The 16,505-nt window shown below is 45.0% G+C and overlaps 1 protein-coding gene across 1 annotated transcript in view; it reads right to left on the reverse strand.

Moving 5' to 3' along the window:
- The window catches only part of PHLPP1 (PH domain and leucine rich repeat protein phosphatase 1), a 206,478-nt gene that overhangs the window by 19,162 nt on the left and 170,811 nt on the right, over nucleotides 1-16,505 (reverse strand). The window contains exons 11-12 of the mRNA XM_032311375.1: nucleotides 10,389-10,589; nucleotides 7,253-7,415 (exon numbers count right to left, since the gene is read on the reverse strand). Coding sequence (XP_032167266.1) covers nucleotides 7,253-7,415; nucleotides 10,389-10,589 — 364 coding nt within the window. The remainder of the gene's footprint in view (nucleotides 1-7,252; nucleotides 7,416-10,388; nucleotides 10,590-16,505) is intronic.

The raw sequence follows: 16,505 nt of genomic DNA on the forward strand, positions 1-16,505 counted from the left end.
TATGAAACTGATAAGCAACATTTTTCTAATGTTACCTAATGGTTTAAGCTTCCACAGTTGTGCAGTTCTAACTGCTCATCGTTAAATTACGAAATTATAAAATGAGTTCAGTAGGGTATTTATTTCTAAAGACAGTGCGGGCGATATAAATAATCCTCTCAGGGGTGCTTATCAGCATGACGACCCCCGCACCCTCCGCCCGGACCCTTCACGCACTGCAGCCAACTCCTGTGTCCTGTCCCATCGTACGGGTGCTCCCGGGAGCCCTGGGACCGCATCCCGCCTCTGCTCCCGTCTGGCTTCCCTCTGAGCCGCCCCCCACGGTGCTGTCGGGTGACTGATGGGCTGTATCCCATCTGACCGCACTCCGTCTTGTCTCTCAGCTGCCCCCTACTGCCTTCCCATCTGCCACCAGACTCCTCGGTCAGACAAGGCCCTTCCTCCGCACCTTTCGCCACCAGCTCCCTCGTGCTCTGTGCTCGGCTGCCGCGGGTAATCCCGCGCTCCCGTTCTCACCTGTGCCTCTGCACGAACTACGCTCTGGGGCTGGGATGCTTTGAGCTTCCCTTGCCTCCCACCTGGTAAAAATCTGCCTTGTTCTTTGAAGTCTCAACTCAGTGCCACTTCCACTAGGACCTGTTTCAACCGATGCCCCTTATTTCGTCCTTCCATTAGATGACGGTCCTGGGAACAGGCCCCGCGGCTTCTCCCGCGTGCTGAGTGCTGGGTGGCGCGGAGAGCCGATGCCCAGCGAACGGTCGCCTTCCAGCGCGGAGCCGGCACACAGCCCGCTGCCCCGGGACGGGCGGGAGTTCTCTGTTGAACCGAATACCTGAAGGAACCTTCTGAGAAGGTCCTCGGTAATTCGGCCAGGATGGGAACTGAGATGCACGTGCTTAGGTTAAATTCGGTCTGGAGGAAGTCAGCCCCCAGGGCAACACCTTCTTCAGTGGCAGACGGTTGTGCGCGTCGAAGAAGATTTGCTCATAAAAATTACAGGACGCTGGTACCGGGCGCTGACCTACTGGCATTCACATAAGTAGTAAATGCTCTACTTACAAGGACTATTTCCTATTTTTCTAACAGTTCTCAACAAACTCTTGTTGGCTGAGTGAGTCTAATGACTACCGCTGGGAAAACAGAGAACTGGGGGGTGAAACTGGAGAAAAACACAGTATTTGCATAGCCTATGTTATTTAATGTTTGTTTCTATATTGTTTAATGCACTAAAACTTTCTTGAAAATACGTTGTTAAGCAGAATGTTAAATCTGCCTACCACACGACTGACAAAGTTACCTTTCCCTCTCTCAGGCCTATTCTCGGACATAGCTTACAGAAATTACTTGGCTATCACACAAAATTCTGGAAAGAATACTCAAAACAGAATCATCCAATCCTCGGAAAAAGTGAGATAAGTCATAGTTGGAGGAACTCATGACTTAGAGGAAAATTACTGCTAATACACGTTTCGCTAAGAGCACAGGGAAATAACCAGTGCATCTTAAAGAGAACAGATTTATCATTTAAGTATAATTATCACCAAAGTTCCAATATCTTTATTATGTTTTCCTCACAAAGCATTACTAAAGACATAGGCATGTCTTTTTTTAAGAAGATTTTATTTATTGGGGCGCCTGGGTGGCTCAGTGGGTTAAAGCCTCTGCCTTCGGCTCAGGTCATGATTCCAGAGTCCTGGGATCGAGCCCCACATAGGGCTCTCTGCTCAGTGGGGAGCCTGCTTCCTCCTCTCTCTCTCTGCCTGCCTCTCAGCCTACTTGTGATCTCTGTCTGTCAAATAAATAAATAAAATTTTTTTTAAAAAAAAAAAGAAGATTTTATTTATTTATTTGGCAGAGACAGAGCACAAGTGAGCACAAGCAGGGGGCACGGCGGGGGCAGACGCTGAGGAGCGAGCCTGATGCGGGGCTCGATCCAGGCCATGGGATCGTGCCCTGAGGCGAAGGCAGCCACTCAGCCAAATGAGGCACGCAGGCATCCGGCATATCAATTTTTAAAGATGACTATATATTGTAGAGCACGAGTGGGAGGGGCAGAGGAACAGAGAATCACAAGAGGACTGCACACTGAGCACGGACCCCGACCTGGGACTCGATCCCAGGACCCAGAGATCCTGACCTGAGCTGAAACCAAGGGTCGGATGCTTAACAGACTGAGCACCCAGGTGCCCCCTGTGTATCCGTTTTCACAGCAGTGTGGGCTGGAGGACCTGCCGGGTCACTGCCTGTGCTGCCCGCACGCAGCCGTTTCATCTCCCAGCTCCGAGCGACCACAGCCGCTTGCTCCACGCTCCGGGGCACAGCCAGCCCCCCCACCTGCCACCCTGGCCACGCTGCCCCACAGCTCTGACAGGTGCGGCGGTGGGGGGGGGGGGACGCGGCTCCCAATCACCTCTGCACTCCCTCGCCCTCACAGGGTGAAAGCTGCTCATGTAATTATTCCTGTCCTTATTCAGACATGTATATTGTTTAAACTACCCCACCTTTCATCAGGGAGTTGCAAAAGACCTTTAATCTTACATAAAGCCTCCTTCTCTATTACAAATACCGTGATTTTTCTCTGAACAGTTTCACTGATTTTCATTATGAATTCATTAAGCAAATAAATGCAAGAAGTCACCCAAAGGAACATTGATTTGGTGCCTACGAGGCGGTAGAGGATAAGCCAGACATCAGGGATCCACAGAGATGATAGCCCAGCCACCCCCCTCGCTGGGAACTACCAGGCCAGAGAGAATAAACATCCTACTCCAGCAGCGGATCAACACAGGCACAAGTGTGCACCGTCACAACAGCAAAGGGGTCACTACTGACACCTCTGAGAGGGCTTTCCAGGATGGGACTTTGGTGAGGCATCAAAGTTAAAGGTAATGTTAGGAGATCTCCTAAATAATTATTACTGACCCAAATTCTAGGACCATAAGGTTTCTGGCTTTCAGATATGCCAGGTAAATGCCTGGAGGACCTTTCAGGTCTGCGAGGTCAGCTACTCTACCCAGCTCACCTCTACCTGGTCCCTATCTGTCTTCATTTGCATTAGCCTGCTTTGGAAAGAATTAATCCCTTTTCTTTCATCCTTTGACCCAGCCATTTCCCCGGTTTCTTTGCGTCTTTATCACGAAGCGGGATCTCTCTGTCTCATCTCACCTTGAAACAAGAGCAAACAGTTTGACTCCAAGGGATAGTCAACTTCTGCAACCTTTGTTCTCCAGAGTGTGGCATATTAAACATACCTCATGCTTCACGTCCCGGTGAAAAGAACACAGATCCTAGAGATGAGTTCACTCACCTTATCTAAGTTGTTCTTTACTGCCTAGTACAACATGAAAATAATCTTCTGAAGAATAAAACATTTAAAGATCATCCAGTATTGGATCTTGATCATCCAGTAATTAAAATCAAGATGCCACAGGAACATGCTACATTTAAAACAGAAGTTGCTGATATGGTGTCAAAACTACAAATTTCACTCACCATATGTGTCACTGAGTCATCTACTTAAACCACACTTCAAAAGAGGTTAGAGTAAGTCCCTAATTGGAAGTTACCCAACTAGTATCTTAGGAAACCGAGTGCCATATTCATGGTCACCTTTGCTATCTAGATTCATTATGAGTCGCCAAAATGTGGACTTCAGCTCAGGACCAGCCAAGCCAAGTCTGAGTTATATGGTGACTCCAGGATCATGTCGTCTTCTCTAGCTCACTGAGAGCTGATCTATGTCCAGAGGGAAGCCTGTATTTTAGAACCAGGAGAGAATATAACCTGCTCTGGGAATTCCGGACTGGAGGTAGAGAAGATTCATCTGAAGATGCTAAACAAAGGTGAGGACAGTAAAACCAAGGAACAGAAGTACTCTGACTTTGGGTCCACTTGGGCTCACCGGAAAATTCTGAAAATACACGTTTTCCTACTAATAACGTATATGACCTTCCTGCCCAAGTACAGAAATCGATCCCTGAGGATGAGCAGATCTCACTGGAAGTACCACAGTGAGAAAAGGCCAGACCTAAATTTTATCCGAGATTAGAAGGTACATATGGTTTCTGTTTTAGGGGTATATGAATAATGGCTTAATTTTTCAAGTTAAATAAATATATTTTAGCAAATATATTTTAGTGCTAAAATATATTTTAGTAGGGGAACTTGTTTACCCTTTCAAGTAATAATTGGCTTTGAAGCTTTGGTAACAAAGCTATGAATAAGCACTTTCCTTTAAAGTTTTAAAAGATGAGGCCACCCGGACAGAACAAGCTAGTTAAACATACTAGGGCCTCTCCCTCTTTAAATCATGTTCCCTGCTCAGCTTTTATAATTGCAATGATCGTCATACCTTTTATGAACTACTTCATGATTACTTCATTTTCAACCAGCAGTAGGAATATCATCTAGGCTTATCAACTCAATAATAAAGTTTTAGTCCAGGCTCAGTAGGTCAACTTAGGACATTAAAAACACGCTCATTTAGAGCTCGATTTGCAGTGAGGATGCTCATGGGTATTTTATCACTTGAGATACAGCACGTCTTTTTACCAAGGATTTTCTTTTGGGTGGTCTGAATGTATGTAAATACTTACACTGCAATTTAAAATACTGCCATAAGTCAGAACACTGACATACTCGTTCAGTTCTAAAACAACAGAGCTACTACTTTATGAACGCTATCTGCCCAGGGCTGCAGAATGTATGCTTCTGTATGTCCCGGATCCTTGATACGGCTCATCACCACTCCCACCCCAAAGAAAACCCCCAACAACAAGCCCTCTCTCTACTGGGAATGGAAGAGTTGGATCAGGAAGACGGGACATGGGGCACCAGGGAGGCTCAGTGGGTTAAGCATCTGCCTTGTCATGATCCCCGGGTCCTGGGATTGAGCCCCACCGGGCTCTCTGCTCAGGGGGAGCCTGCTTCTCCCTCTGCCTGCCCCTCTCCCCACTTGTGCATGCTCTCTGACACATAAATGAATAAAATTACAAAAAAAAAAAAAAGACAGATATTGCTAACACACAGAAACTAAGATATAATATGTGGGACAACATGAAAAATCAAAGACCAAAAGAAAGAAAACCATTAAAAAAGCAGTACCAGGGGCTCCTGGGTGGCTCAGTGGGTTAAGCCTGTGCCTTTGGCTCAGGTCATGATCTCAGGGCCCTGGGATCGAGCCCCGAATCGGGCTTTCCGCTCAGCAGGGAGTCTGCTTCCCTCTCTCTGCCTACTTGTGATTTCTCTCAAATAAATAAATAAAATCTTAAAAAAAAAAAAAAAGTAGTACCCGAAGTAAAACTTTTAAAGGAGCTGTAGTCAGGTGCGGACAGAAGTCAACAGGGGAGACGTTCAACAGAAATAGAAGGCACCAACTTTAGAATCCAGGAAGCCAAGAAGAGTCTAGGAGAGAATTCATTTTCACAGAGCAAGAGTCAGATTTTGCAAACTCTAGTCAAAACCTGAAAAGTTTAAATGTCTACATGTATCTGTATTTTTTTTGTATCTGTACTTTTAAACTAGATACTTAAAAAAAAGAAAAGAAAAGAAAAGAAAAAAGAGCCTAACATTTAGAGTTACAGAACATCAAAAGCCAGGAGCAGAAAGGACGACCAGCCAACGGGAGGTTGGCGGGAGACTCTTCCCTTCTTGCCCTGGGTCCCACCGGGGACCGCGCACGGAGGTCCCTGTGACAGGTCCGCGCAGGAGAGAGCACAGAGCGGCCCCAGGGGCCCAGCACAGGGCAGCACAGGAGTCCTGGGGAGCTTCGCTACTAGGCTGGTGCTGCAGGCGACGACATGACTGTTTCAGCAACAGACTCCCGCGTTTTGCTGCCCCGCAGCCGGAACCGATGCTCTGTATAATCAGCACCGCGGCTGGACCACATCCCGGGCCGCAGGAATCACAGCGAACCTTTCCGGAGTTCTCGCTCCGGCCACGGCCGCCGCGAACGTGCGCACGCGCTCCTCCCTGTCATCCTCCCCGCCGGGCCGTGAGGAAGGCCCGCGCTTGCCCTCTCGCGCAGCTCAGGAAGCCGCCGCTGGGGTCCAGCTCTGGGTCTGTCTCCCTTCCGAGCCCCGCCTCTCCGCCAGTGTGGAAGGCACGATGTGGGCAGTAGAAGTTGACCCTGGCTGCTGGCTTGTCGCCCAAGTTCTGCACTGCCCGCGATGTAGCACACGACAGCGCGCTCGCGGCAAACACATCGCAGGCTGCAGCACACACATGCACACACTGAGGAAATGGCACGTGCACACCTCGACCACGCAAAGGTACAAAAGCGGCTATGATGAAAGATTACGGGGGCTCAAGTGTCCTCCAATGTCTGCACCTTGCTTCAATCTGAGACACAAAGCCCCCATCGGAAAGTCCCTGAAACACGAAGAGTGGCCGAGTAGGATGCCTTCTGCTCCCTTTCAGATTAGAATGTGCTCCAGGCCTAGAACCGCTCGAGTTCTAGAACCCTAGAATTATGTTTCATTAAGCACAAAACCAATGATCAAAAATACTAAGATGCAAATGAAAAAAATCCATGCTATGTAAAGAACTTCTTACTTTTGTGCCAAAAAAACACGCATAAGAAGTTGTCAGACGGCTTTCATTCTGGTGCCCTGGTTTCACCCTATGATTTACCCCAAGTCAGGAGTCAGGAATTGCACACTACCTCTGCCCCCAATCTGCTGTCTTCGGGTACACAAATCCCTTCATTATTCAGCACCCTGATATCAAACGGGAATAGCATCTGTTCTGCTAATCTCACTAACTTGAAATGAGTGTTCGGCGGCAGTACTGATGCCGTATCTGTGTGGGGACTGACTACAGACCGGGTGCCGTGGTGTTGGGTGCTACTTAATTGGAGGGAGTCTGGGCCCACGTGTGCATGTGCTGCTGTTAACTTTTTCAAACTGCGGTCAGAGTTTGAGTGACATACTCTTCGAGCCTCTGAACCAGCCTGGAAAGGAGGACGGCATTGTCAGACAGATGGGACAGAGTTAGGGGACTCTCCGGTTAGCCTTAATTCACACAGCAAGTATGGACAGAGCCCAAAATAGAATCTTCCCAATTCCTAATCATTCTTTTTTTTTTTTTTTCCTCTCCTTTGTTGACTCGACAGGGAAGCCCAGGAGTTAGGAGGATGGAGCACGGAGGACTGAGCCCTCAATCTAACAAAGGTGCAAACATTCCGGACCGATGAACTGGAGGAAACAGCTCTTTCCTGACCCGCAGCTGGGAGTTATGGGATCAGCCCACATACCTTGATTTCCGGGAGCTGCATCACCTCAGGAAAGACTTCGATGCAGTTCGAATGAGCAATCACGGTGTGCAGGCGCCGGCAATTCATGATGGTCGTCGGGATTGCTTTCAGCTTATTCCCACTGAGGTCGATTTCTTCAAGCTCCTCCAGTTTCGCCATTTTACTAAAAAAGAGAAAATCCAAGCGGGAGGGGCCAAAAAAGAATCATAAGGCAATTTAAGAAAAATATATATATATATAAAAAGGGAATTTACTATGAGTCCAAAGATTCTTTAAAGGATGATGTGTATAATACACAGTGTTAACTATAACAGAATTACAAAAAAGAGATTCCCTTGTAATAGCCATGTTAACAAACAGGACCATTTTTCAGTACTGTTTCTGAGTGTTGAAGTACTTTAATACCTCCTTTTGTACTACAGAACAGAAACTACTAACTTCATCTCTTCAAATGAAACCAAAACAGGAAAATGGTGTCCCTTTCCTTTAAAACTCTGTGTGTGAATTAAGGTATCCCAGCAATAATCACTATGCTATGTAGCTTAGTCCAAACGCCAATAAAAATCCTACTCAGGTGGGTCAAAAGCCAGTGTAAGTGCTTTAAAAGAACTCAGTCTGAGAAGGATTTCTTTGTACTGCCCTGAGAACTCCAGGGGGTGTAGAGGAGAATGGGGCTCTAGATCACATGAAGGTGTGCTTTCTTCTAAAACCCTACTCCCCAGATTCCTCCGACATCGTTCTTGATGGTAGCATGGTGGGGAATATCATCTGGATCCTTTCTCGACCTTCTGGTGGTGCCCAAGTTCAAGCCACTCCCTAAAGAAATTTTTCCCATCTCCCATTAAACATCTACAAAAGCAGACTCTCTCTAACCTCACTTTAATAACATGCCCTAATGTATCAAACACTTTTAAGAATGTCTTTTGTCGTTCAACCTTAATCTAATAGTGATCATCATCATCATAATAATTATAGTAACTGAATGAAGAAAATTTCAGTTAGGGTTTCTCGCCCTTTCTGTAAATCTGGAGGAAATAACCTTCTACCCCTGCAATCCTGTAACAGCATCTACCACCCCTCGGACTCTTTCTATCACTGGTGGTGCTGGATCTTAAAAACCATAGGATTCCCAGTGAGTGTAACTTAGACTTATAACCTGAATCATTTAGTTTACAACGGTCGATACCTCCTCTGTTCATTACGGCTGCAAGTGTCCTAATAAACCTTTAAAAAAGTGAGCAAGAAATCTTTTTATCACTTTTCTTCCTGTCATCTCTCAAATATAAAGGCTATCTTATGTGCTTATCTTGATAACAAATATATGCTGGAGATACAGTAAGAACTAAGTTTTTATTGACGACATCAGGTCCTTGGATATCCCAAGCAGCTGACACAGCGTCGGGTGTGCTATGGACACTGCACACGTGGACACGGATGGAATCCAGCTCCCACTGCCTGAATCTGGGAGACTATTAGTTTTTGGAAAGGAATATGGAGAAGTCAATGAGTAATGGGGCATGAAAATGACTGAAAGTATAGAAGTCAGGCCCAAGAGAGAAAAAGTTAAAGAAGTTTCCATCCGTCAACACATAGAGAAGGCGCTCACAGGGCCGGACCGCTGGAGCGTGTTCTTAGCTCGGCAGCTATCTGCACAGTGCCGACCCCCGGCCAGCCCTCACTGGAGACATGGGCCTGATGGGGACCAATCACAGCTGTGACTCTTAAGGAACTTGGGGTCCTCAGGGGAGTTCCTGAGCCACATCATAATCCCCAGGGAGACCGAAATTACAGCAGAATGGATTTTTATGAGGTACATAAAAAAATTCTCTGTATTTAGGCTGATTCTAACTGGCATGGGTCACAGCATCAAAATTTGAGTTGATGATCATTTCCCCTGCAGGGCTTGTCCACCGTCTCAAATAGGACCATGAGTCCTTTTGGAGATATAATTGTTATGTGATGACCATGTTTTCCTTCAAAAATATCATCTCCTCGGGGCACCTGGGTGGCTCAGTGGGTTAAGCATCTGCCTTCGGCTCAGGTCATGATCTCAGGGTCCTGGGATCAAGCCCTACATTGGGTTCTCTGCTCGGCAGGGAGCCTGCTTCCCCTCTCTCTCTGCCTGCCTCTCTGCCTACTTGTGATCTCTGTCAAATAAATAAATAAAATCTTCAACAAAAAAAAAATCATCTCCTCATTCCAGAGTAAAATACTATGTACACAGTAAAAGTACACAGAAGTAAAGTACACAGAAGAAAAAAGGTTTAATCATTAACATCAAATGAGAGGAAAAAGTAAAGAAATAAAGATATACGACAACAACAAAAAAAAAACAGAGCAGTACTGGAAGTCAATGCATATTTGTAATGCAGAGTAAGGTTTCAATAGATTCGTAGCCTTGATGGCAGTGAAAGGAAGCTGTGCCAATGCTTTGCTCTGTCCCAGGCGCTGTAGTTAGCAGCAGAACACCAGAGAGGTTAGTGTTTGCTTCTTTCATGTGTGGGTGTGTGTCCCAAGTCCTGACTTGTTTGATAGACAAATGCCAATGACACGGAAAGCGGAGTAAATCCTTCTAGGGTCAGTGTGGGGATTTAGTCAAAGTTAGACGCAACGCTGCTGCTCCCCCAAATTAGAAGCTTACATTACAACAGAATTAAAATTGGAATATTCTGAGAGCCATAAATTATTTATAATGCCACAGGGTGTGTGTGGTTGCACAGACCACCGCTGCTTTTTACACCACAGCACAAATATACAAGCCAGGAGCTGATTAAGAACCATCAGGCATCCTGCTTTATGTTCTAATTCCCAAACACCATATTAGGGTAATTTTTAAAAATCAATTGGTTAAAAAGAGCCAGCAGGAAAAAACACGCCCATGAAGCGACATGCCTTATTTTGAAATCACAAGTGACATCGTAGTGACTGGGGCTCTGGGCGCATTCAGATTAGGAAAACGACCACGTCCCTCTTTAGGGAAACGTTACTCGTGGCTTGGATGAAAGACAGCTGTGAACAGGGTGCGGAGGAACGAGCCTCACACGATGTGGGAAACCAACATTTGATCTTTTGCCTTTCCATCTCTGAGTCCATTTTCAGACATGCAATGGAGAACGTCGCTCAGGGATCTTCTTACCTTGCTGGGAAACTCTGAAGCCGGTTGTAGGCCATGTGAAGGATCTTTAGATGGGGGTGTCCTGTCAGCAAGGGCACACACTTGTCCGTGAGGCTGTTATTGGTCAGATAGAGCTCCTGCAAGATGCTGTTCGTCTCTTCAGAAAGAGTGGCAGGAGGAAGCGTTTCCAGTTTGTTTGCAGATGCGTTCAGGAACCTCAGGCTGCGATGACAAAATGCAACAAAATCCCGCTGATAAGCCAGAGGCCTAGCCCAGAAGCCTCCACAAATCTAGATGTTTTCTGACTGACAGCGGGCATCCTGGAAACTGGGTTTAGAAACACGAACTTAAAAGTAGGCCTTGCCTTTACCAACAGGCACACGAATACATAACTTCACTATCGCCGATGAACCCGGTGACTAGATGTGTCAAATAAAAAAGATAAAAATCGGGCGCCTGGGTGGCTCAGTGGGTTAGGCCGCTGCCTTCGGCTCAGGTCATGATCCCAGGGTCCTGGGATCGAGCCCCGCATCGGGCTCTCTGCTCAGCAGGGAGCCTGCTTCCTCCCCTCTCTCTGCCTGCCTCTCTGCCTGCTTGTCATCTCTCTCTGTAAAATAAATAAATAAAATCTTAAAAAAAAAAAAAAGAAGATAAAAATCAATTTTTATGGAAGCACAAAGGGGAGAGGAAGTCGTTAATTTTAGAGCTGGTAGGGAGTGGGAGGGAAAGTGATAAGGTGAAGTTACTCTTCTGTCTTAAGGAAGAGAAAACAATCGCCTATTTTTAAATAAAAGAGGCCTTAGAGTAATAAAACAATTAGGCAGGGGGGCCACAATAAACAAAATCACACAGTGACTACGTCCTTTTCAGTCTGGTGTCCCACCACAGGGGCGGACCCGCATTCACAACCACAGGCCACACTCTCTGCTCCGTACTGAGACGACGGGCTACTAGCCGGCAGCGAGAAGCCTCACGGCGACCGCTCCCGAGAACAGAGCGATGGTGCCCGAGAGAAGAGTGTGAAGCGGCCGTTCCAGAGGATTCACTGCACGAGTCCATGATCATCAAATTCAAACTCGGGCAAAACTACAGTAGGGAGCGTCTGGGCGGCTCAGTCTGTTCAGAGCCCGACTCTTGACTTTGGCTCAAGGTCATGATCTCAGGGTCATGGGATAGAGCCCTGATTTGGGCTCCATGCTCAGTGGGGAGTCTGCCTGAGTTTCTCCCTCTGCCTCTGCCCCTCCCCTCGTACACACATGCACACTCTCGCTCCCTAAAATAAATAAATAAATAAATAAATCTTTTTAAAAAGAACTTTAACAATTAATGTATGCTCCTAGAAGTCAGGGAAGGGAAGTAGTATGGAGAAGGCTTCTAATTTTTCCAATACAAGAATGCTTTGGTTCTTGATTTGGGTGCTGGTTACACAAGCATGCTCATGTAATTCATCAAGTGCTACACATATGATTTGGCTCCTTTTCTGTATTTATATTATACTTCAATAAGATTTATATTAAAATAAACAAGGTGTCTATGGTACTAGGTGTCCAGATGACAGAGTTAAAAACAGCTAAAACGTGACGAATGGTTTTAGACCCTCGCTAACTAAATATCACATAGTCCTTCCACAGTTGCTGTGAAACAGAGATAAACATAAAATGCAAAGCTGGAGAACGGAAGCAGAGCCCCTGCTGCGATGAGGCTTCATGCCCCTGGGAAGAGAAGGGACAGACAGAAGGTGGCTGTGCATGGCTCCTGAGTCCCACAGGGGGCCTTCCAGCCTCGCAACGGACCCGCACCCTGTGGGCTCCGCTGTGAAGCTGCAGCACCCGGAACGTGAGAAGTGGTCTGCCCATCACACTCTGCACTGCGGTTACCGAGGTCAAAGCCACCTTGGATCCCCACCTGGAAAAGCCTGTTAATGAACCACCTTTCTCTGGTTTCACAACCACTTGGGGTTGAAACTTTCAGCGTCCAATTCAGGACTACTTTGCCATATGGTAGGAAAAAGGAACAACGTCTTCCTTAAAAAAAGACTATGGAATACGAAGTACAGGTATTTTTAACCCTGGACAAAAAGAAGGCTTTTTATACGGGAGTCATCACCAGGACGTGCACGCCAAGCTCTCAATCCACCAGTCCTCCCCAATCCTGCAACCCCCCACACATACTCACACACACACTCCACTTCCACTACTTGTCTAAGGAAAAGCAGCTTCCCCAAAATAGAACATTTTCCATTAAAGAAACACGTATTCCGCTGACATTTAAAAAAAAAAAAAAAAAAGGAAGTTAGAAAGGGCTGTACAGACCATAAATAGTCATGGGAAATTATAGTCGTGTGTGCGCCACAGAAGAAAATAAAGGTCATTCATGCAGTTTCTGAAATGGTTTTGAACTAGGAAGGAAACCAATTTCAGCACCGTAGTTCTTCAAAGTATTTTTATGAGTCTGTTTCATTAGGTCCCACTTATATCACCTGACTTAAATACCCTGGTAAGAGTTTCTTCGGTGAAGGGTTAGAACAAATTAAAATGTACTGCCCCGAACGTCATGGCTGGGGTTGGCTAGGAAACGATATGACAATCTCATTAAAACTTAATAGTCTAGGCAATATATAGTTCCGGACACGAGAAGAGAGAATTCATGAATGTTTGCATATTTTCAGGCCAAAAAAGGAGGTAATGTTGTTTTGAAAGGAAAAAAGACTGACCAGTGAATGCTCACCTAGAAAGCTGCCAAAGGGACTTTGAAAACCCCTCACGACATCTGAATGAAGGGAAGAAAGTGGTTTCCAGAGAGACTCTTCCTCTCATCTTGTTGAAATTTGCTGCACTGAAGGAGCTATATACTCTTTGGTGGGAAATTAAGAGGAGAAAAAAAAAAAATCCCACATCTTAACCCTCCAGGAAATGAAACTAACTTGAAACTACATGGGCTGGTTCCAGAAGATCTGATTTGAACTGAAAGGCCTGACTGAATCATCTTGTTAGTTAACGGTCAGAGAGCAGAAAATTGGGCTAAGAAGATTTTTGATTATAATGGTCTCAGGAAAATTCAATTCAAAGACCATCTTCTTAAAAATAGAAACACTTGTCCCCCAACCTCACAGTGTTTCAGCAGAAGACAAACTGGACTGGCTTAATGGTCTAGGTGCTGCACTTCCACCAGAAGGAGCAACTACTTTAATTTTCCAAAATTTCTCCAGTTCAGTTAACAGTTTAACTCAAGAACAGGATATATAACCCTGCTCCCTGCTTTCAAAACCTCCAAAAAATACCTAAAGCACTGAGTTTGGTCTCAACTCAAGATGATGTGATAACCTCCTTGAGCCACTGCCTTCTAGATTTTTGTGATAACAGCTTAACAGATAAAAGACCAGTTCCCGTGCCAAGAAATGTTTCATCCATATAATCCTCTTCACTAGGCAACCCTCTTCTGCTAAATCGAAAAAGCAGTACCATATGACTGCTTTCTACTCATCTGTAGGGTGCTCTGTGGAGACCACGGCTCTTCCCTATGGTCTGTTTCATTCACTTCTCCCGTCCTCACATGCCCCCTCTTATTTCACCAAAGACAGAAATGCAAGCCGAGAAAAGTCAACTTACTTGGCAATTATTAAATTGTAATTAATGACAGAGCCAGAAATAAAACCCAGACCTCATTAATCTTAAGAGTCCATGAGTCCCTAACACATCTCTCTAAAATTCAAATGTTAAAAAACAGTAATATTAAAACATTTTCCTGAGGCCAATCTCATAGGCCCTTCTCTGCAGAAATGCTGGAGGTCAAGCCGGGCACCTGCTGGGTGCTGTGGGGACCACATGTGCACAGTACTTTAAACTCCATTCTTAAGAAAACTTAGTACTCAAAAACTTTTCATAGCAGAAAGTACAAAACTTGCAGAGAAAAAATTCATGTACAGCTCCTGCCCTAGAGCATTTGGAAAATTGCCCACAACAGCAGGGAGACAAATCCACTTCCTGCTTCTTAAGCAACTGCTCTGTTCTTCCTTGGCACATTCTGTCCATCTGCTCTGGCTCATCTAGGTTTTTTTGTTTTGTTTTGTTTTTATTTGTTTGCTTTTTAGTAATTTCCACCACACTCTTCAATTTTACAGCCGAATTCTGTCACTGAAACAAAGCACAGGATTTGGTATCAAAACAGATTTACCTATTTGCAGGTATACCAGGCATTCTGCATTTAAAAAAAAAAATTATTTATTTTAGAGAGAGGGAAAGAAAGTGCGTGAGCAAGCGGAGGGAGGGGCAGAGGGAGAGGAAGAGAGAATCTCAAACAGACTCTGGGCTGAGTGTAGCCCAACACAGGGCTCGACCTCACAACCCTGAGGTCATGACCTGAGCCAAAACCAAGAGTCGGATGCTCAACGGACTGGGCCACCCAGGCGCCCCGGCATTCTGCATTTTAATAATTTTTCTAGAGATCAGTACTGGGACTTGTATCCTATTAAAAATGCAAAAGGTTAAGATTCCAAGCCCAGCAAAACTCTTCTACTTTGAGACAAAGCCTTGATTTCTGGCTTCCAATGTTCCAGAACTACGAAACACTCTCAATTCCTTATCATCTGTCTGTACAGAACACACTTTAAACAATTTCATCTGTCTTCACAAGGCTGAAAGCTCTTAAGGGAAGGGCTTTCAAACGTTTGGTGGTAACCAAGAGTACAAACTACACTGTACATGACCACCCAGTCCAAATACAACATATACGTGCATAAGTAAAAGTTTCACGGAAGCACTGGGTGGCTCAGTTGGTTAGGCGTCCTTCTTGATTTTGGCTAAGGTCATGAACTCAGAGTCGTGGGGACGGAGCCCTGCATTGGGCTCTGCACTCAGCCCGGAGTCTGCTTGTCCCTCTCCCTCTCTTCCTCTCCTCACCCCCCGGCTTGCTCTCTATCTCTTAATAAATAAATAAATAAATAAATTCATTCTTGGGTTGCCTTAAACACATGACTCTTGGTTTCGGCTCAGGTCATGATCTCAGGGTCGTGAGATTGAGCTCCATGTTGGGCTCTGCTCTCAACCCAGTCTGCTTGAGATTCTCTCTCTCTCTGCCACTTCTGCTTTTGCTCTCTCTCTGACATAAATAAAATCTTTTTTAAAAAGTAAAAAAAAAAAAAAAAAGTTTCACAATCACGACTTAACCTAACTCTAACAATATTTTCTAACCTACTGAATTTTTTCAAGTGCTGGTAGAAACCCACTAAATTAATGTTATACCCCACTAATCAATTTGAAAAAAGAGCTACAATTATTAATTGCCTAGCAACACCACCTAATAGTGGGGATTCCAGCTGAAGAAAAAGTGCATACAGTCTAACAGAATTATCAGTTGGAAGGTATGAAAATCTGCCTGGCTACAAGGCTACCAGGTAAAGGAACAAAAATTATACACATGGAAGAACTGCTGAATAAGAACACAAAAAGAATTAGTTTTAAAAAATTAAGTAAAATTAATTAAGAATTAATTTAACATTTATGCAATACTACAAATTTATCTATAGACCTTATACCGATTTCGTCTATTATCCCACTGATGTCCTCCTCTACCTGGTCCAGGATCCAACCCAGAATCCCACATTACATTTTGTCATCGTGCCTCCTTAGCCTCCTTTAGTCAGTCTTCTTCGTCTTAAACAACTTTAACACTTCTGAAAAGTACTAGACCATTATTTAGTAGAATCTCTCCCAATTTAGATTTATCTGATGTTTTATCATTAGAATAATGTGGTGCATTTTTGGCAAAAATACAGAGAAGTGATACTGTGCCCTCCTATCAGAAGGTACATGATTCTCAAATTCAACTCCCAGATACTCTTATTAAGTAGGTCAGGGTAAGGCTTCAGAATTCTGTGGAGTTAAGGATTCTGAAGAGTGACCATGCTGAGTCAGCAGAACAGAGATACGGGCCAGATTTCTGCATCTTTAATACGTACCCCAGGGCATTCCGAAGACAAACTTGGAGAAACACTGTAATTTTATTCTCAAAATATCAGAACTTCAAAAGTTAGCTCTCTTCACTTAAACAAAACAGTGTAGGCAACTTAGCTCTTAAAAATGCCAGAAATATCTGTCTTTGCCAAAAGGCACCAGTTGTCACGGTCAATTGATCACGCTC

The sequence above is a fragment of the Mustela erminea genome, chromosome 13 (assembly GCF_009829155.1).
Source record: "Mustela erminea isolate mMusErm1 chromosome 13, mMusErm1.Pri, whole genome shotgun sequence".
NCBI lineage: Eukaryota > Metazoa > Chordata > Mammalia > Carnivora > Mustelidae > Mustela > Mustela erminea.